This window comes from Pyxicephalus adspersus, chromosome 7 (assembly GCF_032062135.1).
Source record: "Pyxicephalus adspersus chromosome 7, UCB_Pads_2.0, whole genome shotgun sequence".
NCBI classification, from domain to species: Eukaryota; Metazoa; Chordata; class Amphibia; order Anura; family Pyxicephalidae; genus Pyxicephalus; species Pyxicephalus adspersus.
This window is the reverse complement of record NC_092864.1, coordinates 9,430,597-9,457,217: the sequence shown is the minus strand read 5'-3', so window position 1 is coordinate 9,457,217 and position 26,621 is coordinate 9,430,597. Positions and strand designations below refer to the sequence as shown.

Sequence of the window (26,621 nt, the reverse complement as noted above, 5' to 3'; positions counted from 1 at the left end):
AATAAAACATTTCAAGTGCTTTTTTTTTTTCTTCACACTGATTAAATTGTTTTCCCTGCAGCCAAAACGTGAGATGTGATTTCATGAGTCCAAAGCTGCAGGTTCCTACAAGTATTCCCTTCTTTCCAGAGTTACAGATGTGGAGCAGCATTGCTGGCGCAGAGGGGGTTAATACCAGAAAAATATATCTATGGGGTCTTTTTACTGAAAAAATTGTTCAAATATATAAACAGAACACATAAAACCACTTTGAGAGTCTCATAAAAGAATTAATGATATTCTTAATGTGCTGTGCAGAGAGCAGAGCTGTGGGAGGGGCCTATAAACTCCACCCACTGCAGGCTGCCTGCTGAGCACCAGAGGAGGGGTGGAGACAAGACCAGCCAAGGCTGCACAAGAGGAGAGAGCAGCAGTGACCGGTCTTTATTACAGGAAGTTTCTGCACAGAGGTGGATGCTGGATTATGTGGGGAGGAAATACACCTGGATTGGTCTAGAGACACACATTCCTCTTGTATCAATGATTTTAGGGAATGATATGATCTGTAGTGTATCGATGACCATTTATGTATTTTTACTCTTCACTTTGGTCACCAGCCTTTATCTTCTGCACATCAGGGCCTCTGAATGAGACCCGTTGTCCCCCACTGGATGAAATTCTTTCTATGCAAATGGCTTTGCCGCCTTTGTGTTCTGCGCGGGCCCGACGCCCACACCGACTGGCTAACCTTCTGTAAACAACGCGGCCGCCTGTGTCATTATCTCCCGATGAGCTCGCTCTGAAAGGCTTAGAGTACATGTGGAAATATTTGTCAACACAGAGTGGGGTTTAACCCGCTGTGCGCCATGTGCGAGGATTTAAAGAGAACCTGTGTATACAGTACCCAATAAGATGCCCTTAATTGCCTTTTTATTTTGTAAATTTGACTTAGATCAACCTAATGCAATATTTGTACAGCAGACCTCAGAGAAGAATGAAGCACAAAGAGACAGTCAGTTCATGTGCTGATTTCTTAGTGGAGGGATGGCTTCATCATTGTGTTGCTTTTCCTTCATTCACCTGCAGGGGGTGGCTCTCTGACAGTCAAATAAGGTGGTGGAGTAATACTGACCACAAATCAAATACTAACATCTAGTGGTGTAAAATAGGTACTGCTAGGGGACAGCTTCTGATTGTTAAGTATTGCAGCAAAACTTCCTTTTTCTGGATTTGGTTTTTCAAGCTTGATTTGCTTGACTCATTCTTTGGCTTTGGTACCAGAAATGAACCCCACCTCTGCCCACTTTTGGGGTATCCCCTTTCTCCCCATGCATTCTCACTCATGAAAGACATAGGACAGCCGGACCCTCTCATAGATCCCAGCAGGTGTACAAAGCCGGGATATAAAAAAACACAAGCATCCAGTTTTTAGGTCCCGCCAAATTTTGGCTTGGACTGGCCTTTTAAGTGTTTTTTGGCAGGATAAAGGGGAATCTTTTGGGCTGTGCCTGATGCCCTGATAACCCGGCCCCTGCAATGCCCAGTTGTGTGCTGAAACTCCTACTATCTCTATTTCCCCATAAACATTCCTGCACAGTGACTAACCCGCTCCATAAATGTTTCCCTGACCCGGCCCGGACACTGAAGTGTTTGCTGAGCTTGGTGATCACATAGTGAGAGGTGCAGCAGGGGCTGAGCTGTGTCAGACATTTGTGGGCACTGTCACCCCCCTAACCCTTGCAATCCAATGGGTAAGCATCTGCAGGGGTGAAGGGGGCTCCTTTTATTTGGCACACCAGCCTTGTATTTTCCCCTAGATGCCTATTGAATTGTAATGGCATGGCAGACTTTGGGCATCTAAGTATAGGCAGGTCCATCCATGCCACATCTCAAATGGCAATGATGGGTAGAATTTTATTATTAATATTAATACACATTATTTATATATCGCCATCATATTACGCAGCGCTGTACAAAGTCCATAGTCGTGTCACTAGCTGTGCCTCAAAGAATCTCACAATCTAATGTCCCTATCATAGTCATATGTCATTATTACAGTCTAAGGTAAATTTAGGGGGAAGCCAAGTAACCTAACTGCATGTTTTTGGGATGTGGGAGGAAACCGGAGTACCCGGAGGAAACCCACACAAGCACGGGGAGATCGTGCAAACTCCATGCATAGTGTTCTGGCTGGGATTCAGACCTAGCGCTGCAAAGGCCAGAGCGCTAACCACTGAGCCACCGTGCTGCCCGAATCTAGCTATTCTTTGACTGTCAGTGCCGGGAGAAGCAGGATGACCCATAAGGTTTATCCATAGAGTGCTAGCGGTGTGTGAATAGCCCCAACCCCATGGGGGTCCCTTCCATGCACTGCAGGTGAATCACAGGATGAAAAACAAGACCCAGGCCCATGAAGCTTCACATTCCATAGATTTCCATGTCAGCCAAGCTGTGATTTATGTCTGTGGTAATGAGGAGAAGATGTTTGCAAAGACCTTCAACTTGAACAGCAAAGATTTTGCCCCCCCCCCCTTTCTCAAGGAATACACAAAGTGGTATTTTTCCTGAACTTATTATAAATGTAAGATAAATCTCACTTATACCAGCTACATACATCAAAGTAAAATTAGTGAAAAGTCATTCAGACTTGATAGAGAGGTATTTTTCCTGCCAGCATGCTGCAAAGAGGGATCCATGTGATCTATGTAGGGAGGCAGCAGCCTCTCTGTGGAGGTCTGACACCCAGCGGCCTCTCTGTAGGGGTCCGACTGACCACCTGTTGTGTCCCCTAAGCTTTTTATGTGATCAGTGTAAAGTTAATATTGAGTATAAAATGAGAATACTGTAGCATCTGCATTGCCCAGTGTGCTCTGTTGCCCTATGTGTCGTCCTGTGTTGGCCAGTATGTTGCCCTACACGCCATCTTTTGTTGCCCCATGTGTGTTGCCCCACGTGTTCTGGATTCATTTCTCACCTCTTCGTGTGTTATTTTTGTTGCTGTAATAATTCCTAAAGATAAAACTTTGTTGAGCTCACCCCAGAGCAGCCTACAAACTGCCCCCGGAACCGGTGTATTTACCCCCCCCCCCCCCCCCCCCCCTGACATGAGCACCCCAAGCTTGCACCGGCCCAGCCTCCGCCCAGGCTGGAGATGACTTTATTCTGCGTAGGAGGATGAAGAGCTGCAATCCGGAGGGTGGAATTGAATTATTAATTCTGCAGATTCTAATTCACTTGTTTACTCTGCTCAGGGACAGCTGTATAATCCGTCACCTGTTTACTGTCACATCTGTGAGAATTAACCTCCGCCGCCCCGATGTGCCAACCGCCCTGCTTCAGGTTGTCAGTGGCTTAAAGGAGATGAAACCCTGATCACTATAATCTCCTAAAAAGCTTTGTTTATGCCATTGGCTTTATCTGCTGATCCTGCCCTGAAGATTTTTGTGCATCACTTCCTGGTATGGGGTGACAACACTCTGTGTCTGTATACCAATATCGCTCCAGTGTTGTCACCATCAGGGACCCCACCTTGAGAATTGTCTTGCAGCCATTGCTGATGTGCATATAGAGAAGCTGCAACCAATGAATGAGGAATCAGCCTTGTGCAGCCCCTGTACAACAGAACCCAGGCTTGGGGATTGCAAAGCAGCGCAAGGTGCAAGTCATTAATGCTGCACTGCCGATAGAAGGAGAGAGCAGATTGTCAGAGAGATGACCTCATCAGTCTGCTGCTTCTCATTGCCCAATCACAGGCTGAGGGAGGGACAAGACCTGTAAGTGTTACTAAACTGCTGCAGAGAAAAGTCAGGTCTATGCTGTGCAGGTAAAACTTTTTTTTTTTTTCAGCATTTTGAATAGTATGTGGGTACGCCGCATGCCCCCAGGTTTGCAGCAATGCTGACACACACGCACCGCAATCCAGCCTGATCCCCCTGGCTGCAGCACCACATAGTTTGGAAAGTAATACAAAGGGCCGGGTGAGTCACCAGCAGCTAATGAGCTGGCACCATGCCAACCCAGAGCTCCCCCTTGGCATCACTCCACAGCCCAGGGGTGGGAAGCTGAGAGGGGTGGGGGAGAGAATTGAAAGCTGTGTAAGCGCTGAGCTTGCAGCATGTTGTGCCTGGCTGACTTCGGGTCTCCTTCTCTCCCCTCTTATAGGGTCTCCTCCAACAAGGAACTGTCCGAGCTCATCGACCGACTGCAGAAAAATGCTGACCAGGTGGAACGCTATATCGTGGACACCGACGCCAAGCTTCAGAAGGTAACGCGGGTATCTTGGTGGGCGGGGGGTCTGTAAGTGACCGACAGCATGCAGGCGCTTATGTGCATCACCCCCATTCTGATTGGTGCATGGGTGACATCAGACAAGGCTGCGTAATATGTTGGCGCTATATAAATACCGTTAAATAATAATCAGAATGAGCTGGGAGGTCACCTGACTACCCAGCAAACACACCTGGGGTTCCAAGAGGACGAGAATAAAAAAACATGAACCCCCACCTCTTAGATTGTAAGCTCTTCGGGTCCTCTCCTCCTCCTGTGTCACTGTCTGTATCTGTCATTTGCAACCCCTATTTAATTGTACATCGCTGCCTAATATGTTGGCGCTATATAAATACCGTTAAATAATAATCAGAATGAGCCGGGAGGTCACCTGTCTACCCGGCAAACACACCTGGGGGTCCAAGAGGACAAGAATATAAAAACATAAACCCCACCTCCTAGATTGTAAGCTCTTCAGGTCAGGGTCCTCTCCTGTGTCACTGTCTGTATTAGTCTGTCATTTGCAACCCTTATTTAATGTACAGCGCTGCGTAATATGTTGGCGCTATATAAATCCTATTTATTAATAATAATAAAATAAAGACAAAGGAAAACCCTCAGTAACACAGAGTGACCCCCAGTATGGCTAACCTGCTTTATGTAACGCATGAGCTGATGGCAGTCGCACATGGAGATTTTTCATTTTTTCTTTAAACATAAAAACTGCATAAAAAATAATAACAAAACACAGTAACAAAAATGTGTAATGTATCTTAAAAAAAAGAATAAAAGCCTAGAAAGTGACAAATTAATTGCTACATCTAAAATAAGTAAATAAAAAAGATTTAACATTTAGATTTATTCACTATTCACATGTTCATTGGTTGATTTAAAGGGCCAGCACTCCGGTGGGGGTATCTCTGGCAGTTCTCTGCTCTGTCCTCCTGGAGAAAGCATTGTCTGGTTGTACCTGGGGGATCTTGCCTTTGCTGGATATTATGGGGAATGCAGCTGGAGAAGTAAAGCGTCGTACAGAGGATTGTCGCTGCAAATGCTCTTTTGTGATTGTTTGCAGTGACAGAGCTCTGTACACACAGCAGCCTTCTGTTGTATGGAGAGCGAAAGGATGAACCAGCAGCTCCTCAGTGTACTCTACTCCATAGGAATGCACAGCATTCGTTCCTGATTGGTCCTTCATCAATCTGCAACAGCAGGTTAATGAACAATGTTAGAGGGCGGCTGTACTGATGTCAGATAAGTGCAACCGTTTGTCTTGGGTGACAATCATCTGCCGCATGGAACTGATCTCGGACCTAAAATCCCTGAATTCTAAAAGCAGCCAGGTGGGGTTTTCAATGCATTTGCAGAAATAAAATCCTGGCTTTGAGACGGAGGACCCCTTTATTAAATAGAAATCACTCCAGCCCCTAAATACGTCTGTGTGTGTACTTATCACAGGTCCAGGTGATCTTTCCTCTAGACCTTTTTTACAAGGGGCAACCCCTTAAATAAGTTCAAGGTCTCAGAGAACCCCTGCCAATATTTATATGATTTGGGGTTTTCCTGTGACCCTAATATAAACCCTTTCCACATCCCTGACACTTCCAAACCTGACATGATCCCTCCATGTTACCCTCACATTAATCTCCATAATAATCATCACTATAAATCCTCTGTTATTATGGAAACCCAACTGCTTGCTGGATATAATAATATTATTATTAGTATTAATATTTAATATAATTTTTATATAATATATTTTATTATTTTATATAATAATAATAATACTTACCTCTCCTGCCCTGGGACCTGCTGGTTTACACATGTCATACTGCTCCCTCTAGTGGCCATATGGGATGTGCAGTCTGATTAGGGAATACTCTTCATTATCTGGATTTAATAATTCCCCTCACAGGAGGAAAAATAATAATGGAACAGTGAATAAAATATGAAAAATAATTTTAATTTTACCCACAAAAAAGATCTGTTTCTTTATGTGTTTATGCTTGTTCAAACTTCTTCAAGGCAGCTAAATAAAAGAAAATGAGTGGTACGCAATGAACAGAGGTGGGTGGACATAGGGAGGTGAAAAGTGTGGCACTGCACAAGGTCCCTGGACCTTCCCCAGTTAAAAGGGAACCCCGAGTTAGTTCAGCAGGGGGCCCAAAGCAAGTTCTGCACACTGTTGGCTACGTCTGCCACTGACTCTGAATGATATCTATTGCTGCATGCCAGCCAAATTGATTGACAAGTGTGGTTTTCCAGAACAATGTCATTGGTGCTGGGGGATCGTTCCCAAATCATCATCCGATTGGTGCTGGGGGACCTTCCCAAATCATCATCCGATTGGTGCTGGGGGATCGTTCCCAAATCATCATCCAATTGGTGCTGGGCGGTCTTTCCCAAATCATCATCTGATTGGTGCTGGTAGAATCATTCCCATGTCACCCTCTGGTTGGTGCTGGAGGACCGTTCCCAAGTCCATCATCTGATTGGCTCCTGGAAGCCACCATAAACCATTCCATTTATAAATGTGACCCATAGATTGCATGAATCTGTTCACATGTTAATCCTGTTGTGTTCCTCTGCAGGATGTGGACAAAATCATCGCTTCCCAGCCTGTGATGAACAGAGACGTCACCAACAGCAACATCATGGAGGCGGAGAAACTCATCGTGGTGCTGGAAACGGATGCCCTGCTGGCCCGCCAACTCAGTCACCCCCAGGCAGACATGATCCAGGAGGAGTGAGTGCTTCCATGTGCCAAGGCAGTGGGGGGACTATCTGGAGGGCAGAAATAATGAAGAAAGTTAGAGGGCAGAGTTAAATAAAGTTTTTCTTGAACTAAAGCCAAAACTTTGTTTCTGAGAAGGGCCGGATTGGAACCTGTGTTGCATTTATTGCTGTCTGTATGCCCATAGGGGAGATTTCCCCTGACTTCCTGCACTGTAGACAGTGGTCACTAGGACATTAAACGAAGGAACGCCCTTCTTTGCAGATACAGCTAGCAATAAAATTATGACAGAAGTTCTTGCTTCTTATGACATCATGACGACTTTTCACTGTAAATCTCCCAGATGAAACCAATCACAGACACGCTTCCTCAGACCGTTTTACACATTTACGAGGGTCAAAGTTGAGCCGGTTTGGAGACATGATGACAGAAATAGAACGTTCAATGACACTTTATCCCTGGCAGGTGGTTGGACAGAGTAGTCAGTCACTCAAGTTCTTTTATAGAACGAGGGCCTTCTTATTCACAGTGTGTGAATGTTTGGGGAAAGTTACACTGAGAAGACTTTAAACATTGAAATCTCTTGAGTTGATCTTCCATGGACTCATTCCTGACAGGTCACTATGTACAACAAATCCTCCAACTTTCCTCAATTACAAACTTATTCATTAGCTTTATTCAGGTGATATTGTCCTCTTGTTGCACTGACTTTCCTCGGCTTTTGACCTTTTTGTTCTGCAGTTTATCCCTAGAATCTTAAATTAGTTACTCAATTAGGGAAACTTCTTGCTGAGTTTTGGGTCTGTATATTTGCTTTGCACATGAAGGTCCTCCACCATCCCTGAGTTCCTGGTTTGTACACATTCTGTGCCCATTAAAGGGCCCCCATCATCTTTCTGCTGGGGTCCTTGGACTACATACGTACTGAGCCCATTAAGAATGGTTACAACTGTATTGAGTTTATGGGTCTGTATACCTGTTGTGTCCATTATGAGAAGTTTCCCCATCCCTGGGCTGAGGTCCTGGGGCTGTAAACCCGGTGTATAATTAGATGGATCCCCATCATCTTTGTGCCCATCTATGTCCCATCATTTTGTACCCATCCATCCTAATCAGAGTTCCAGTGTCTGTACACGTGTAGTGCCCATTTTAAGGAGCTCTCTTCTTTGTGCTGGGTTCCTAGGGTTACATACCTACTATTCCTGGCTCTGTATACTTGCTGTGCCCATTATGAGAAGATCCCATTATCCTTGTCCTGGGTTCCTGGATCCTTCACACCTGATGTACCCATTATATGGCCCCTATTATATGACCATCATTTTTGTGTTGGTTTCCTGGGTCTACATACCTATTGTGCCCATTATGAATAATTTACACATCCCTGTGCTGAGTTTTGGGGTCTGTATATCTGCTGTGCCTATTATAAAAGGCTCTCCCCTTTGTGCTGGGTTTCCTAGGTCCACATACCTGATGTGCTCATTACGAATGGTTCCCATATGCCTATGCTGAGTTCCTGGCTCTGTATACCTGCTGTGCCAATTACGAATGGTTCCCATATGCCTATGCTGAGTTCCTGGCTCTGTATACCTGCTGTGCCAATTACCAATGGTTCCCATATGCCTATGCTGAGTTCCTGGCTCTGTATACCTGCTGTGCCAATTACCAATGGTTCCCATATGCCTATGCTGAGTTCCTGGCTCTGTATACCTGCTGTGCCAATTACCAATGGTTCCCATATGCCTATGCTGAGTTTCTGGGTCTGTACAACTGCCGTGCCCATTATGCCAGCCCTGGGTTCCAGGGTCCTATACACCTGATGTGCCTAATATATGGGGCTCCCTTCATCTTTGTGTTGGGTTCTTGGCTCTGTACACCTGCTGTGTCCATTATGATAAGTTCCTTCATCCCTGTGCTGAGTTCCTGGCTCTGTACAGTTGCTGAACCCACGATGAATGGTTAACACCATGGCTGCCTTGAGTTCCTAGGTTTGCACACCTCTTATGCCCATTATAAATAGCCTCCACCATCCCTACTCCGAGTCATGTATATTCCTGCACTACACAAGGCAGTGGCTCCTTTGTTGTATTTGATTACAAAACATTTTCTCTCTATCCAATCATCTTTATTCATTTGTCATTTGCTTCTCCAGTTCCTATTGGTCCTATCAGGAACCTAGAGACCTGGTAACCATTGAAGTGCTTCTTTGATCTGTGCATGTTTATGAACTTTTCTGCTCGCATTGCTTGTTCATTGCCATTTGTACTACGTTGGATAAATATCTGGCAGGCCACAGACTGTGAACAAAAACATACAGCATAGCTGATCCATGCCATATGCAAAATAGGGAACACAGCAACACGTATACAAACATTTGCATTGCACATTACAGGAAACACGAGCAGAGTTTTAAATAAAATAGACAAGTGTTTTACATGTTGAGGGTAGCCGACAGCTGATGACCTAATGGCCAATTGTGCTACTTCCATATATCTTCCAGCTGTTGTAAAATGACAGTTTTAGGGGCAGCACGATAACAGCATGTCTGTGTTCTATTCTGGGAGACCTAATTGGATAAAAGGGCCAGGAACGTGTCTTGTAAAGAAAAGCTCTACCTTAGTGTTTATAGGGTTGCTGTTCGGATTTGGGTTAAAGTCACATTCCACCAGAATACTGGCGATTGTTTCCAACCCAGAAGAACTAATGATAACGGGACCTTTCAGGAGGTCAAGGACAGCTTTGTTTTTGTACTTGCACAATATTTCATTTTATTTTTCATGTTCTATAAAGATGGATGATGTATGAAGGAACAGATTCTTGCATAAAGGTTACATATATGGCTCCTGCGGGGCACAATGATGGATCCACCAGTAGACCACAGACACCACACTCTAAATTCAAGACAATACATTCAGTTTTGTGAGCTCTGTGGTGTCTTCTAATAAATGTTAATTGTTTTCCCACCAGCATTCGGCAACTTAGAGAACGTCTTGGCGGCCAGAGACAGAAGCACAATCAAATCTACAACCAAAAGGTTGCTGTGCTAAATGCCCCAAAAGTCAACTGGAGCAAAGTCATCGATGATAAGATGGTAAGAGGAGCACGGTGCACCAACACTCACCAGCATTGGGCTGTGTTTACTGGGACACCATGCTCGTAGGCTGCATACACATGCTCCATTATCTATTCATTATCTTGTCTTTCATGTTTTTTTCCAGCAACTAAAGAATAAAAAATGGGGGAATGAACACTGTACATACAGCTGTGTTCTATAAATAGGGGAAGAGAACAAGTGAGCTGCAGCCTGCTAAGCTCTACTCCCTTCACTTCTATTGCGGTCATTCATGGATCTGTCCTGACATCAGGCAATCTCTGTACCCATGTCAGATATGAGCCAGACGTGCGGAACGAGCATAAATCATGTGACGTGTGTACATAACCCTACTGGTTTTTCAATGTTGTATTATAAGTTTGGACATTGCAGGCCTCCAGCCAAGTGTTCCGTGGCTTCAGCCTGCATCCACCGCTTCCTAGGTTGGGTTAAGCTCTGTACATATTCAGTTATAGTCACTGAAAATGATCGTTGGCGATCAACAGTAAGATGATCACAATCAGAGTGTTGTACAGACAACATTGTTTTGTTCTATGGAAAGAGAAATCTGGGGCTATGTACACATCTGATGATTGTCATCTGATAAACGCCTCAGGGGTGGTATTGGACGAGAATCTGGCGTGTGTAGTGCTCATTGTCCATCATTCCAGCGAACCCATGGACAACGAACAATCATAACGAAAGTGAAGGGTAGAGAGTGTAGCGGGGTGCCACTCTGTCGTTCGACCCCCTCCCTTTGTACAACACTCGTTCATTCATCTTTCAGTCCTTTGTCATTGGAAAAGATTGTGAAAGATCCTTTCCAATGACAATTATTGTACGTGTGTACCTAGCCTCAAGCAAAGTTGGTACCATAATCGAGCAGAAGACAACTTGCTGAGCCAAACATCATACAATAGGAGCCAAGTTGTTTATTTACAAAGGCAGATACAGCTATGCACTATTACGGGGACATTGCATATAACTCTAAATTCAGGAAGTCAGACATCCAGTAAAGAAATAAAGTATATCTTACCTTCAGCAAGCCCAGAGAGAGTCCCTTGCTTTCTGAGTAGTTCCAATCTGAGGAACTTAAATCTCCTTTTCTGTTCATGTGTTGAATTCTAGGAGGTGGCAATTTAAACCCTGTGATTACAGGAGGTGGGAAACATTTAGGCCTCTTCGCCTTTTTTTTTTTTTCTTTGAAAAAAACAAACAGAAACTATCACCTGTACAATAATACGTAAGGGTGCAAATTGCATTGACAGGAACATGATGTAATTATTGTTTAAAAATACAAGATTCCTATTTATTTACAGGAGCAACTCAATGGCGCTACCTTTGCCACTGACTTACCAAACCTGGAGAGCCAGATCATGGAGCACAACATGCTTCATAATGAGATCAAGGCCTTGGGAGACCACATCAATAAGGACGGAGACAAGGTGGGCATCAGGATAGTATGGTTTTGATGGTAATGACGGTGGCTTCATGCACAGATCATCACTCTTTTTTTTTTTCTTCCTGCAGGAATACATCAGTGGACTGCAAGTCAAATATCAGAAACTCTTGGTAAGAAGCCATTGCTTTGTGCTATTTTACTTTGCCCTTTCATAAAGTCCAGCCCTAACATTTGGTTGCTGCTAGACTTTATTGTATTTCAAGATGTTGCATTTTAACTGGTCGAGGGTTCTGAGTAAACATTCTGGTTCACAATCCGCTTTCCATAACATACAGCCATTCAATTTGCTCAACACCAAACCCATCAAATTATGTCTTTGGGGCTGAATTTGAGCACAGGGGTGCAGGCCAGCTGGGGAGCACAAATGGGTTCTCCCCAAAATAGAGGGTAGTCCTTGTACTAATGTCCATGTTGAGCCATTTAGAGCTTTTGGATGGGACTCTTCATTTCCACTGGTTGTGCATTGTAAAAGCACTGACATCACTGACAAACACATTTTTGGGGTAACAAATAGGTCTCCTGATTGCTTAAGCCTTATACATACCACAGCCCATATATCTCATCGCCCCCAGGCCTGGCCCTTCGGTTGCAATTATCTTACTTCATTATTCAAAGAAAATCCCAAATATTACCTATCGTGCTTCTTCTCCTTCAGAACCTCCCGATGCTCTCTCTCTAGTGTTTATCTCTTTTATCTTATGATACAGAGTGCCTCCCAGAAGCGCCAGCGGGATTTGAACACCCTGCAGGATTACATGCAGCGCTGCACTAACGAGCTTTACTGGCTGGACCAACAAGAGAAGGAACGCATGGAGTATGACTGGAGCGACCGCAATAACGACTACATCAGCCGTAGGAGGCAATATGAGGTACGTTATGAGACCATTGCTGGGACTTAAAGTTCTCCAGCAGCCAAAGGGATTTTCTTTGCCTAAAATGAGTATTTGAGAACCTTGAATTTTAAAGGGAGAGTCTGTCCAAAAAAGATATTTTAATTTTTGGTAAATACCAGAGAGACTTTACACAACAAATGTTGATACCTCTGCACTTAGGTTCATAGCTCTGCTCTCTAACCAAGCCAGTTATTCTTCTGAAATTATTTAAATTAATTTTAATAAATGTGTGCCCATTCATTAACAGAGTATTGAGAGGATTGGGGACACCCCAAGGTGAATGCTCACATTGTGTAGGAAGAGAGCCAAAACTATGACCACGAGAGCAAACCAAGGGCTGACTAATAAAATCTGTAGGGGTGGAAAGTAAATATACAATTTTGACTGGTATTTCATACTGATTGTACAATATTGTACTTTTTAAACAGACCAGACTTCTTTAGAAGAGTCATCATTTTTCCCTTCTCCTTGCAGAACTTTATCCAGAGGAGTCTAGAAAGCAAAGAACACGAAATCAACAAGCTGCAGGAGGAGGGCGAGAAGCTGCTGACAGATGGGCACCCAGCAAGGGCTCCAATAGAGGTAAAAATATTTTTACACCAAACCAGCGTGCCACTTAGAGAATATCTCACTGCAGAGAACCTTATAGATTTGCTTTGACACAGCCAACTGATATCATTTTTGGATACCTGAAAATTAGGATGGGCCTGGACTAAAATTTACACACATAGAATTATTATTGGTCTGTATGTTTCACCATTACTTATTAAAAGAGAGCCAATGCATAGATCAAACACGGCTCCTTCAGTACTGTCAAAGCCAGAAACATATAGAAAGAATGCAAGTTCTTAATGTTCTCCAGTGGTTCTCAACTTTCTCTTTTATAAAGATATCAATGAGATGGACATTTAATATCTAATAGGCATCAGCAAATTATGTTTTTTTCCTCTCTTTTTTAACAATGTGTCCTCCATTAGGCCCACATGGATGCTGTACATGCAGATTGGAAGGAGTATCTGAACCTCCTGATCTGTGAAGAAAGCCATCTGAAGTACATGGAGGATTACCACCAGGTAAGCTGTACCTTCTCATTGGGTGGGATCATTGCAATTTCAACACAAGGCAATGCAATAGGAGTGGGAGATATTGATGTGATTGTATAGGGCCAGAGTGGCAGTGGTTTGAGGTGGGCTTTAGGTTCATCTTACATTCTTACGTCAATTTTAGATATTTCTTTTGCAACATATTCTATAAATGTTCAGGCTTTTTTGGGAACAGAGACCCCACAAATCAGAATTTGGTCTAACTATTGGAAGTTCAATGGTCAGAACTGTGACCGTGCCATGAGGAATGGATAGGCCTGAGAACCTATTTAATGTACAGCGCTGCGTAATATGTTGGCGCTATATAAATCCTGTTTCATAATAATAATAATAATAACTGTAGTGGGCCCATTCTTGACAGAATTGAGATGGGAAGCCTCAGTACTTTCTGATGTTCATGCATCAGGTCCAGATATGGTTTTATCTAGCTAGAAAGACCTCATTTGATCTCACACCGTCTCATCTTCTTTCAGTTCTATAGAGATGCAAAGGATACACAGGACCTGCTGAAGAAAGTGGATACTGACCTGGACCTCAAGTACAACCCGGACTTCAAAGACAAATACCAGGTTGAAGCTCAGATACGAGAGCTGGAGGTAGGAACACAAAATTTACGGGTATTTACCCACAAAAAACAAAAACAACTCAAGGTGTCTCTCAGAGGAGTAATAGAGATCCACTTTCCTCATCTCTGTGGACAGAAATCTGAAATTCTACAGTTCCCCCACTGTCAAAATCTGGTTTTACACATCAAATCTGAAAATTCTCAATGCAATGAAAACAATTGTGTAATCCATATACAGTTTTATAGCAAGGCTGTGGGATGTGGAGATCTCTTTGTATAAATATAAAGAGGAGCTGAAGTTACTTTTCCTTTACATTTTCCTTTTAAGGCAACAACTCCTAATTTCAGAATTCCAATTCTGAATTTATTTTATATAGGGCAGCATGGTGGCTCAGTGGTTAGCACTCTTGCCTTTGCAGCGCTAGGTCCCAGGTTTGAATCTTGACCAGGACACTATCTGTATGGAGTTTGCAGGTTCTCCCCGTGTCTGCGTGGATTTCCTCCCACATTCCAAAACACGCAGTTAGGTTAATTGGCTTCCCCTGAAAAAATTACCTTAGACTACATCATTGACATATGACTATAGTAGGGACATTGGATTGTGAGCTCCTTTGAGGAACAGTTAGTGACATGACTATCGAGTTTGTACAGCGCAGCGTAATATGATGGCGCTATATAAATACTGTGTAGTAATAATAATAATAACCCCTCATTGCTCTTGTTTCCAGGACCAGGACAAGGCTCTGGATAAGTACGATGAAGTTGTGCGTTCTCTCCAAAATCGCAGTCACCAGGTGATGCCCCTGAAGTTCCGTCGGGAGACCCCACTAAAGCCTGTCCCAGTGGAGGCCCTGTGTGACTTTTATTCTGACGAGGTAAACTTTTATTACTTGTCATGGTTGTCATCAGGTGAAACCCATCCTGTGATGATTATTACATCCATGTCCATGTGCTTTGTGCTCTGCAGGGAGAGATTACCCGAGGGGGACAGTACACTCTGAAGGCAAATCGAGGCGAGAAGTGGGAGGTCACAGACAGCAATGGGAAGAAGTTAGTTGCTCCTGCGGTCTGCTTCAGTATCCCACCGACTGACCCTGAAGCTCTGGCACTTGGAGAAAGGTAACAGGATGTTTAGTTGGTATCATTGGGGGTCACTCAAACTGACCAGAGAGGCACAAATTGCTCAAGGAACCCAGGTTGAGAAACACTCTTATAGAGGCTGCGGTCTCCATGGCACACATTCTAAAAACTTTAGCCTTATACTTTACTCCAATGGAAACTTGGCAACAAAATCCCTGCAGACCTTCCCTGTACCAAGCATGCTTTTATGACCTAAAATCATTTGAAGATTTGGCTTTTCTTTACCTAACCATTTTCTCTTTTGGTTAGTATCTCCAACCAGTACCGGGGCACTAAGCAGAAGGCGTCAGGCACCAGGAACGCTCTTCTCCAACGTCTGGAGGATGTGAAGCGAGAATCATCCGGTAAGTCATTGATACAATGGGTCTGATTGATTTATAGTTCTTTAGGACTGCAGAAGATACACTATCATGGGAGAAACTGGGTAATCCAGCAAATCTTGATCTTAAAAAATCATGTATTAGTTGGCAATTGTTTTCAGTCCTGGACCAGATCTATTACAGGCTTGCTGGGTCATCTAGATTTCCCCATGATAGTCTATTTCTTTAGTCTTCGGAGAGCTTTAAAAAAATCAGACCCAATACATTCTATATTTAGGTCTATGGGGACTGGCACCATTTTATCTAGATTTTAACCTCTTGCAGGATAGTCATCTGACTAGATGGCACCAGCTCCATGTTTCTTATACTGGGAAATAGTCATTTGACTATAAGGTACAATTGGATGCAAAAAGCAGGGAACTGTGGGAAGGATTGAAAAAGAGCTGCCATGATGGTTCATTCTCCTGCAAAATAATCCTAAAACTACAAGGCTTGCTCCAGTTCAAGGTTCCAAGAAGAGAGAATTAATGGAAAGCACCCCAAACTGCAGCCATTGTCACAATTTTTATCCGTCATACCTGTTTAGGTTCCTCTCCAGAGTAGCCTTTTCTTTGTTTCACCCTTATTTTTATGAAGTCCATGCATTATAAAAACACCTGAGGGTTAATGGCGCTCGGCAATCCATTGCTTATGAGTAGCTGTAGCCATTGGCATTTCTGCAGGAGTTACATGAACCATTTTGCACACGGTGAGCCAATGAAAGTCTAAACTTAAACTGGCCGTAGAATGTTACGTGCAGTTCACGTCCACTGATATATAATCTGTGTTCTGGCAGAAGTGACCACTGTAATCTGAAGATCAGAGGATAGTACAGGAAAAACTAAACCCTAGCCGCTAGTCACCAGGGTTGTCGAAAGTGAAAGCAGCAGATGTTCTACAGAAACCTAAAGCTATTTCACAAGAAGCTTTTACATACTATCCTGATGTAAAGAACGATATATATTAAGTTTTTATCGGTTTACTAAAGATGCTCAAGGCTGTAAGGGCCTGCAGCCCAAACGTGGTCAGAAAAACCATCCAATGGACTTCTAATTTCTCAACTGCATAGCATCATGCTTTTTGTATAGGCAAGGAACTGTAAACATTCACATTTGTATGATGATAGTTTGTGATAAGTATCACATAAGTGATAAAATAATTTCAATGTTTTTTTCCCCCCATGGCTAGAATCCACATGGGTCCATGGGGGAAACGTATCCCTCGAGCAGCCCCTCAACCCACAGGGTATAATGTATGTAACGCCCAGGGTTTAGCTCCTCCACCAAGCACACTTCAAAGAAAATATAAACTGTACAGATTTACAATTATTTTTTTTTCCACTTACTTCCTATCTGCAGTCAACACCAATGCCCAGGAGACACAAGGACGACAGATGTTGGCTGGACTAGATAGAGTCATCTCCGATCTGGACCGGCAGGAAAAAGCTATCAGTTCTCAACTTCGGCCACCACTGGATCAGAATCGGGGTGTACAGGATAGCTCAGAGCGGATAAAGGAGCTTAAGGTGAATGTTGTCAATTTAGGAGGTTGACCATGGCTGGTCATGGCCTTAGGTTAAGTTACTACAAGGAATCCCTATGTATGTTCATTTGTTTGTATAGCCTCGCTTTGGAAGCCAATAAAAAATAGTTATTGAGCATGCCATAATGGCTGCTGTATTGAGGGACATTAAAGTGTAATTTCAATTGGCAACTGAAAAAAATGCAAACTACCAGGTATAGGAAGAATGCGGAAAGACCCCTTCCATGGCCTGCAAGACAGTGCTTGGTGCAAAATTAACAACATGCAAATACATACTTTAGGAAGGGCAAGCTTTGCATAAGTTCATTGAAAATGGAAAGATGACAAATGTATGTTGTACCACCTATGATGCCATTTCTATCTTCCCCTTTTTTGTACACTTTAAGGTTGCTGATAGCAGTACAACATACCTTGATGGGGTTATTCTCTTTGTGTGTTCCATTAGGGCTCGATATTTTTGGAAATTTTTGGAGTGGAATGTCCAGTGCTAAATTATAACTTTTTTTCTTCCTTGCAGAATATTGCCAACAATGTGCGCCGCATAGAACCAGAGAAAACTCAGAAGGTGAAGGAGTGTGAGGTCTATCTGTCCAAATCTCCGGAGGTCTCCAGCACACCCATCCTGCGAAGCAAAATCAATGAAACCAACAAAAAATATGACAAGGTCAACGAGCTTCTCAACTGTTCTCAAGACAAGTAAGACATCACTGACGGCAACTTTAATCCTCCCAGGACTGGGAGTGGTGTATAAAATAGAACAAATACGGCTCTATGAACTTCCTCATTCAAGGAAACTGCTTGTATTTTAAAAGGAAGCTTCCCAGTGCGAGGATCTGAGTGAATCAGCTTTGGCTTTGGGTCAATGGCATCAGTTTGAGACGCATCTGACATGCAGCTGACTTTATTTTGATCTGTTTCAAGCAGGTTTAACATTCCTTGGTTTCATTTAGACATACACGTCTAGTTAAAGTAAACTAAAATAGTTTTAGTGGGTAGATTCATACACAAAATTGTCCTTTTTTTTTCAAATCCAGTAGTTAAAGGGTTTTACAAGGAGTGATTTTTGTAGCTAGTACAGTTACATCTTGACCATGCCCTTATCTTAGCGAAATCACTCATATCCTGAAATGCACAATCATGACCCTTAACAAGATTAGTACAGTCTGTGACCAGCAAATGTATAATCTAATATAAAATTCCTACACTGAATGTAAGATTCTGTATAAAACAGATCATATTCCATTGTGAGTCAAGGTTCAACATTGTTTTACCATCTTCTAGCTGTTGCATAACCAAAACATTTTTCCAAGGGCTTGTAGCTCCTTGTGGACTACTGCAGACCCCTCGGTCGCTGTGTAATTGTTCAGTATCTAATGAGATTAGAGGAAGTGAATTGCTGTAACAGAGCATGGAATGAGGTCAATGTTCTTTTTTAAGTATCTTGTTTGAAATATAGCCATGTCTACTCTTTCCATACTGCTGATTTTCAACATCCAGTGAGAGCCCTTTAGGATTTTTTTTAAACTTGGTTGTGTTTTGCAGGATTGAGGCAGCCAATCGTTTGGAAGGCAGCTTGCAGAAGAGCAAAGACCTCCTGGGCACCTATGAGAACAAGCTTTGTCAAGATGACACCGTGCCAGAGGACCCTCGTGCTGTGGACAATAAGCTGATGGAATTGTCGGTAAGCAATTGCTGTAGAGGTAGAAAAATACTGTAAAACGTAATTCACACCAAGCTGTAGTATGGAAATAAAGATGATCTAAAGATTTACTACAATAACTCATGAAACTGCAGAATCCTTTGTAAGACCCATCTAGGTGTTCCTGTGCATTACAACACAGTTGAATGGTCTAAGTGCATCTCCATGCAGAAACCCAACTAGGCCCTCAATCTTTTCATACTCAATACAGTTGACTGGCCATCTACAGGAGTTTTATTTCTCTCATGAGACTATAATCAGCTGTATGTTATAATGGAGATATTTGGGTCTCCACCGAAATTAACGATTTTTAACGTTTTCCCAACCATATTCTTTTACCCTTGCAGGCAATGAGCTCTGAGCTGCAAAGGGGAAGAGGTGTCCTTGCAGAAGCCGAGCAGAACCTGCACAACAGCAAAGTATGCTGCAACAATCTGGCCAATCGCTTTCAAGAGCATTGTCCTGATATTGAGCGTCAGGAGGCTGAAGTGTCTAAACTCAACCAACGCTATGCACAGCTGGACCAGCAGATTCAGAGCAGGTAAGCTGCGTTCTTCATCATCATTTTCTAAAGTGGTTGTTCATTATAGAGCTTTTTGCTTCGTTCCCACTCATTAAGTGAAAAGTTTAATGTTGTTGCAAACATTTCCACCGCCGGGACTGCTCCGAATACATGAGCGTTCTTGTTTTGGCAAGAGGGGTGCACAGACAGTCCAGGTGTTAATTGAAAGAAAAACCAAAATTGTTTACAGGAATTAGTAAATCATACAGGGTTTTACTTCTCTGAAATTTCAGCAAAAATGTTGCCAATATTTCGACACTTTGGCAAAAAGGAGTCAACGAGAGTTAAAATTAGGAAATTTTAATGGTATCTCTCAACTACTCTGGAGCGGCAATCATGCTTGTACAGATATTAGTCCTATTTGGCCAAGACAAGACCATCCTTTGGTTAACTCTGCATTGTAGGTTCTTTGTAACATCTTACAGATGCCTAGTATTCCTTCTGTACTAAAAACTTGGCTGAATCTGAAGACCAGACCTCCGGAAAGCCTTATTGTTGCAGCAGATCTAACTTGCATGTTTTCATTTAGGTCTCAGTGCTTGCAGAAAGCCAAGACGGCCTATCAGAACTACCGGGGTGGCTATGACCAACTTGATGGGTGGCTTCGTAATATTCCAAACTACGAGCCCAAAGACTCTGACAATGTCAAGCAAGTGGAAAGCAAACTAAAGAACCAACGGGTAAGCTTTACTTGATCTCTAATATTCATATGACATTGAACTAGCCAAATTAATCACGTTTTCATTGTTTCCCTAGGACTCTAATTTTCAAAAATCTTGTTTGTCAAAATAATTTCTTGTTGTCCAATAGCAGCTGCTTAGATTTCCCTTGCCAGGTGCAGGAAAAGATAACTGGTTGCTGTTGGTAATCCATTTTTTAGAACTTTGTAAGGAAGCCCAGAGTTATCCAAAAAGTTATTCTTCCATTATGGGCTTGTGTCATCGACTGGTGTTTAACGCAAAAAATTTTGTCTTCCGGCAGGTCCTACTGGGTGAGATAACCGATAGAGAGCAAGATCTGGTTCATGTTACTAGCAGCGCGCAGCAATACCAGCAAGCAGTCAAGGTAAATCACCAGCTCCCACACTTTGGCAAATGTACTTGATATAAGGAAAACAATGGGGCTGCATGGAGAAAATTTTTAAAATCCATAAAATCTTAAATGTTTTTAATTCCCTCTTGAACTGGGACAGATAGCAAATTTGCATGTTCCCCATTCATACACAACAATATAGAAGTAGCAATGCTTGGGTGATAATTGCACCCAAAGCTATTGGGAAACAAATTGTAGCAAACTGGGACTTGAAAGCCACTAACAGTTGAAAGGAGCTCCAAAATAGCCAAGAGTACCTGTCCCTCATACATTTAGGTGCCAACTGACTCGGTCTTCACTAATACTGTGTAAATGTTACCAAGCTAAAATCCAAACTGGTTGGTTTGCTTTCATTTCATTGCAGTTTAAGGTGATTAAACCCCCTACAGTATGAGAGTTTACGGGAATAGGCATGCATATATAGGCCAAAGCTCATAGTGCCATGGGTAGCACATAGCAGCCAAGGTATTTTTTTTGCACAACTTCTCCATATGCAACCTTAACATCCAGAAACCCCAATGTCCCCATTACTTGCACCCTTAACTCCAAAATTACCATGGACAAGGACAGCACAGGTGTTTTCTTTTTAAGGGTGCAGATTGGGCTGGCAGATGACATATTGCTGGTTATGTCAATATGTAATTGTTTGAGTCCCTGCAGACAAGTTCATGGTTGGGTCAGTATGGAACCCCCCAGCAAATTATCACTTAGTCTGTCGCTTACTTGGACAATTCTGTTTTTCACTTTAGTTAACAAATGTTTAATCCACTCGGTCTATATTTATGTTGTGTGTAAGTTATTAGTAGTTGGGGATATTGGGGTGACACCACCTAGTTAGCCCACAGAAGTAAAAAGTAATATTCTGATTCTGGGAATGGGATTAGAGGGTCCATTGGTAGCAATAAATATCAGACTATATTGCCAGCTATCTTTTCCCAATACCGTGGCTCCAACCAATCATTCCCTGTAACCATTGAACAGGATTTTGAACTAGATGCTGAAAAGTTGCGGTCAGTGATGGACGTGGAGAACAGAAGAAGCACCTATCCTAAACGGGCCAGAATCTTATCGCCAGCAAACAAAGTGAAGGAGGAGGTACTTTGAAAGCTTTTACTTTATGCCGGTCATTTTAAATGCAAGTTCCAACTTCCCTGAACCAAAAACTCTCCATTTTACTCTCAACAGGAGGCAGATTTATCTGCAAGGTTTACAGAAGCTAGTGCCGTCAACAAACAGAGGCTGCAGACCTTGGAATTTGCACAGAACCTACTACATCAGGTAATATAAATCAATAACCATTTAGATTTTCAGGCTAATTCCATATCAAAATGTATTAAACTTCGATTTAGAATAGGTTTTGGTTAGCATTGCATTACTGGTTTAACCACAATACTTGGATAGGTGGAAGGAACACAATGTTGATGCTCCTCCATTGTCCCACTTTAAGGCAACCTTGTCCTGAACAACAAATATTAGGACTAACTTTCCCAGTAACCAGTGCTTCATTGGGCAGAAAAGGTCCTCTGAAGTTTACTAGGAAATTGATATTTTTGGATTGTTGCATCTTGCTGGTACATTGTTTCGATCTCATGTCTCCGCATGAGGGAAAAATTAAGAACATTGAGGTTTCCAAAAAAAAAAGATCTGTTCTGACGAATGGAGCAGTGTTTGGTAGTGCAAGTACCCAGTATGGCAAAGTTACACTCTTTTTATCTTGTATTAAGTTGCTTTAAAAGCATGTCTGAAATCAAAACAGGTTTACTGCTGTTTTGGCCCTGGTGTGGGGGGTCATTGCTGGCTTTAGATATAGTCTCAGCAGGGTCTTGTCTTTTCTGGACCTCTAGAAATACAAATGAAACTGAAAACTTTCTAGCACTAATTAGAAGTATCAGAACCCTGGGTAATATCAATGAAGCATTCGTAACTTCACATTTCATACCTAAATGACAAGCTCCATATAAAAACCCATAGACTGTGCTATCAAATTATCAAACATACTTCATGGAGTCTGGTTTTATTAAATGTCTAGTTTTAACAAGCTTGTATATTGCTCCAAGGATACTGTTTCAGGGCCATAGAAGACACTAGTAACATGTTTTCAAAAACCTAAAAGGCAAAGCCCCATGGGATTAGCGTAGGACCTATGCAGCGACTTGCTTGGAGCATTCCTACTGCAGAGCAGTGAAAAGTTTAAGCATATCTACCACAGAATGGTTACGTGGCAGATGGGTTGAGGAATATCTGCTTGAACGAGCGGTTGATCATACAAGTTATCTGAATGGCGTTGGGTATGTTTGTCTAAAGCACCCCACCGATCTCTCCAAGAAATATTCAATGTTTCAAAAGAGATTTGACAACATAGATCAATGTTGTGTCTTTCCAAACAAACCCTAAACATTTTTTCTTCTTTCCCCTCCTCTACAGCAACCAGAAGTAGAACTACGTCAAGAATCCATACAAATGGTTCGTTCTGAAAAACCTCCTGAGGAAACTTGGAAGATTCAGAAAATGCTGGATGATGAGGTACAAAGACGGCAGCAACTGGAATCTGAGATCAGGAGCACTCAGGAGGAGATCATTTATCTCCAGAGTCAGAAACCTCAAGAGACCATAGTAAAGAAGGAAGTTCTGAAGAAAGTGCCAGATCCTCAACTGGAAGAGGACTATCATAAGGTCCTTGAAAGAGTTTCGGAAGAACAACGTAAAAATAAAGCTTTGCAGGAAGAATTGGAAACCTTGAAACTGAAGGTTCGGACCTTAGAATATGAGCAAAAGGAGGGTGGGCAGCAGTATATAGTAAAGGAAGTACTGAGGATCGAGAAGGACAAAGACCAACAGGAGGAGTATCTCAGGCTCAAAGAACAGCTGGAGGAACTGAGTAGACAAAAGAACACAAAACAGAACGAGATTGCGAACCTGAGGGAACGCATCTATATCTTGACTGAAGAAAAGAACAAACCCCAAGAAAAGATCACTGAAAAGGAAGTAGTCAAGCTTCAAAATGATCCGCAGTTGGCTTCAGAATATAGAATACTCCAGGAGACCATGCAAAGAGAGAATGCCCAGAGGCAAAAGGAGGAGGAAGAGTTGCAGCTCCTACAAGAAAAGCTGAAACGTTTAGAGAAGGAAAGAGCTATGGCTGAAGGCAAGATCACAGTAAAGGAAGTGTTGAAGGTAGAGAAAGACCTTGCTACCGAAAGAGAAGTAGCTGACCTTCGTAGGCAGTATGAGGAGGAATCTTCAAAGATACGCATCACCCAAAGAGAAAAGAATGAGCTGATACGTAAAATAAGTATTATGGAAGAGGAAAATGCCAAGGTTGTAGTCCAGGAGAAGGTGCGTGAGATTGTTCGACCAGATCCTAAAGCTGAAAGCGAATTGGCCAACTTACGACTTGAGCTTATCGAGCAAGAAAGGAAGTATCGTGCTGCAGAGGAGCAACTGAAAGTCTTCCAGACTGAACTATCAGGCCTTAAATCACGTGGTCCACAAGTTGAAGTGAAGGAAATAACCAAAGAGGTCATCAAGCACAAAACAGATCCAGAGGTTCTAGCTGAACTTGAAAGGCTTCGTGGGGAGATTCTAGAAAAGACCAGAGTGGTGGAACGTTCAGAGCTAGAGATCAATCAGCTTAAGCAGGAGATAAAAAGCTGGATTGATACTAAACCTCAAGTACAAGTTAAGGAGGTTGTTCAAGAGGTTCTACAATATCGTGATGACCCCGATACCAAAAAAGAGGTTGAAACCCTACGAGCTAAGCTGTCTGAAGAACAGAAGAAACGTATTGACTTAGAACATGAAAGAATGACCCAAGAAGAAAAGATCAGGTCAAAAGAAATGGAGCTGGCCCAGGTGAGAGAGAAAGTGGTGCAGCAGGAGGTGGTCAAATATGAAGAGGATCCATTGCTTAAGTCTGAAGTCAACAGTTTTTCAAAGAGCATCCAGAGCGAGCTTAAACAAAAGGATTCTCTACAAGAGGAACTACGCAAGCTGCAGTGGAGAAAATCTGAGCTTGAACGTCAGCTTGAAGAACTTGAAAGGGAGCGACAGTCTAGACGGGAAGCCGAGCTGGAAATCCAGAGGCTTAAAATCAGGTTGACTGAGCTGGAGCAAAGAGAAATTGAGACAAAGGAAAAAGTAACATTGAAACAAAAGGTCGTCCTACAACAGGATCCTCAGCAAGAGAAAGAACACAACATGCTCAAACTTCAAGTTGAGGAAGAAAGACACCAAAGGCAAATTCTCCAGAGCGAACTGGAGGCACTAAGGAAAAAGCTTATTACATTGGAAAAGATGGAGGTGAAGGAAAAGGTTGTCTTTACAGAGAAAATAGAGGTTGCCAAAGATGCAGAAACTGAGCAAGAGATACAAAGAATGAAGGCAATGATGGAGGAAGAAAGTAGACGTAAGCGTGATTTAGAAATAGAGGTTGACCGCCTTAATGCACAGCTTTCAGAAATAGGGTTTACCAATTCCAAATCCAACAAGGAACTGGAGTACCTGAGAGAGGAAGTTCACAAACTTCAGATGGAAAAACAAAGTCTGCAGCTGGAAGCCCGCCACCTTCAGTCAGAGATTGAGATTACTATAAAGGAAGCCCAGGGCCTGAGAAGCTTAACTCAGGTTGACAGCAGTGTTAACCTAGACTCGCGCTTAGCTTCTCTGGAACAAGAGCTAAGGGAGCTGCAAAAGATCTCTCGCGACAAAGATGCAGAGATCGAAGAACTTCATAAACGCTTGGAGACCATGCAAATCAAAAGAGAACAAAGAGAGAATCATCTCCGCCGCTCCATAGTTGTTATCGATCCCGATACTGGCCGAGAGATGTCACCAGAAGAAGCTCGAAACCTGGGCCTGATCGACTGGAAAATGTATGTCAACCTCCAAAGCCAAGAATGCGACTGGGAGGAAACGACCATTAAGGGGCCAAATGGCGATTCCTCCGTTATTGTTGACAGGAAGTCAGGCAGGAAATTCGACATCGAGGATGCTCTAAGAATGGGGCGCATTAGCAAACGTCAATACGAAAGTTACCTCAACAAAGAGATGTCCATCCAAGAATTTGCAGCCTTGGTTTCTGGAAAGAAATAAGATTGAGTTGCTGCCATTCCGCTAATTGCGGGCAAAATACAGACACTGAACAGAGATACAGCTGCCCCCAGTAGGTCTGTTACCTTTATCAATAGCAAAACGTCTTTGCTTCTGTCACTATCTTGAACCATGCACAAGAGATCTTTCGCTATTACAAAGCTAGGTTCTCACTGGTCTTCAGACTTAAATGTGATTGTGGCTTTGGTTTCAAGCCAATAACATCTCCTTATCCAGGTCAAAAGGTCATCTCCAAAGGTCCATGAGGAGGAAATGCCTACATATCCGACTCCACCAACTACAAGAGGAATTTTTTTCACGCATCGGAAGATATGAAAGGTCTTTTTATCAGCATCTACACACGTTTATGGAAACTTTGCTACATAAAGTGCCTATGTATTTTTTTTTTTGTTACCATACTCTTGTATTATGCAATCTTCATGCCAAAACGCCAAAGAAAAAAAAAAGCATCTTTACGAAACCTGCACTGAAATTGTGATTGTAAAATAACCAAAACCACAAAGGCGTTTTTGGTGTATACTCCCTTTCTCTCTTCTCTCCCTGTGCCTTAAAAGACATAAAATGATTTATATAATTTGGTATATGGTTTAGATAAGCACAGTTTCTGTCCTGGTACACGTCTATTATGGTGGTACATTCATAACCCAAACCTTTTTTTTTTTTTTTTTTAGACAAAAGGCCGCGGCATGCTGGTCACGGCTTCTTTTCTGTATATCTTTTGTTCATTTCTGAGTGGGCTAGGGAAAATACGAAAATGTATTTTATTTATGGTATCGCTAAATAAAGATGCGGTGGTTTTGAAGGCCTTGTAAGCTGAATTCTTTGAGAAATTGATTACCGAAAGAAGAGGTCAACAGAGTCAAAGATGACTTATAAAAAATGTATGGGGGTTGCTATCGGTGGAACTCCACTATGAGGAGATCATTATTCTGCACTCTGTAATGCAATGATTGGCACAGGGGTAAAATGCTTCCTCCCCGGCTACAATAAAAATATTACAGTTACTTACAAGTTACTTGTAAGTACGC

At 42.5% G+C, this 26,621-nt stretch overlaps 1 protein-coding gene across 1 annotated transcript in view; it reads left to right on the top strand.

Moving 5' to 3' along the window:
• Positions 1-26,395, top strand: part of PPL (periplakin) — a 47,657-nt gene extending 21,262 nt beyond the window's left edge. The window contains exons 2-22 of the mRNA XM_072417397.1: positions 4,141-4,243; positions 6,837-6,991; positions 9,944-10,067; positions 11,387-11,512; positions 11,598-11,639; positions 12,237-12,398; positions 12,897-13,004; positions 13,400-13,495; positions 13,999-14,121; positions 14,819-14,965; positions 15,058-15,209; positions 15,480-15,574; positions 16,948-17,114; positions 17,649-17,827; positions 18,674-18,812; positions 19,178-19,371; positions 19,922-20,072; positions 20,374-20,457; positions 21,466-21,579; positions 21,670-21,762; positions 22,909-26,395. Coding sequence (XP_072273498.1) covers positions 4,141-4,243; positions 6,837-6,991; positions 9,944-10,067; positions 11,387-11,512; positions 11,598-11,639; positions 12,237-12,398; positions 12,897-13,004; positions 13,400-13,495; positions 13,999-14,121; positions 14,819-14,965; positions 15,058-15,209; positions 15,480-15,574; positions 16,948-17,114; positions 17,649-17,827; positions 18,674-18,812; positions 19,178-19,371; positions 19,922-20,072; positions 20,374-20,457; positions 21,466-21,579; positions 21,670-21,762; positions 22,909-25,575 — 5,221 coding nt within the window. The 3' untranslated portion in view covers positions 25,576-26,395. The remainder of the gene's footprint in view (positions 1-4,140; positions 4,244-6,836; positions 6,992-9,943; positions 10,068-11,386; positions 11,513-11,597; positions 11,640-12,236; positions 12,399-12,896; positions 13,005-13,399; positions 13,496-13,998; positions 14,122-14,818; positions 14,966-15,057; positions 15,210-15,479; positions 15,575-16,947; positions 17,115-17,648; positions 17,828-18,673; positions 18,813-19,177; positions 19,372-19,921; positions 20,073-20,373; positions 20,458-21,465; positions 21,580-21,669; positions 21,763-22,908) is intronic.
• Positions 26,396-26,621: the final 226 nt, after the last annotated feature.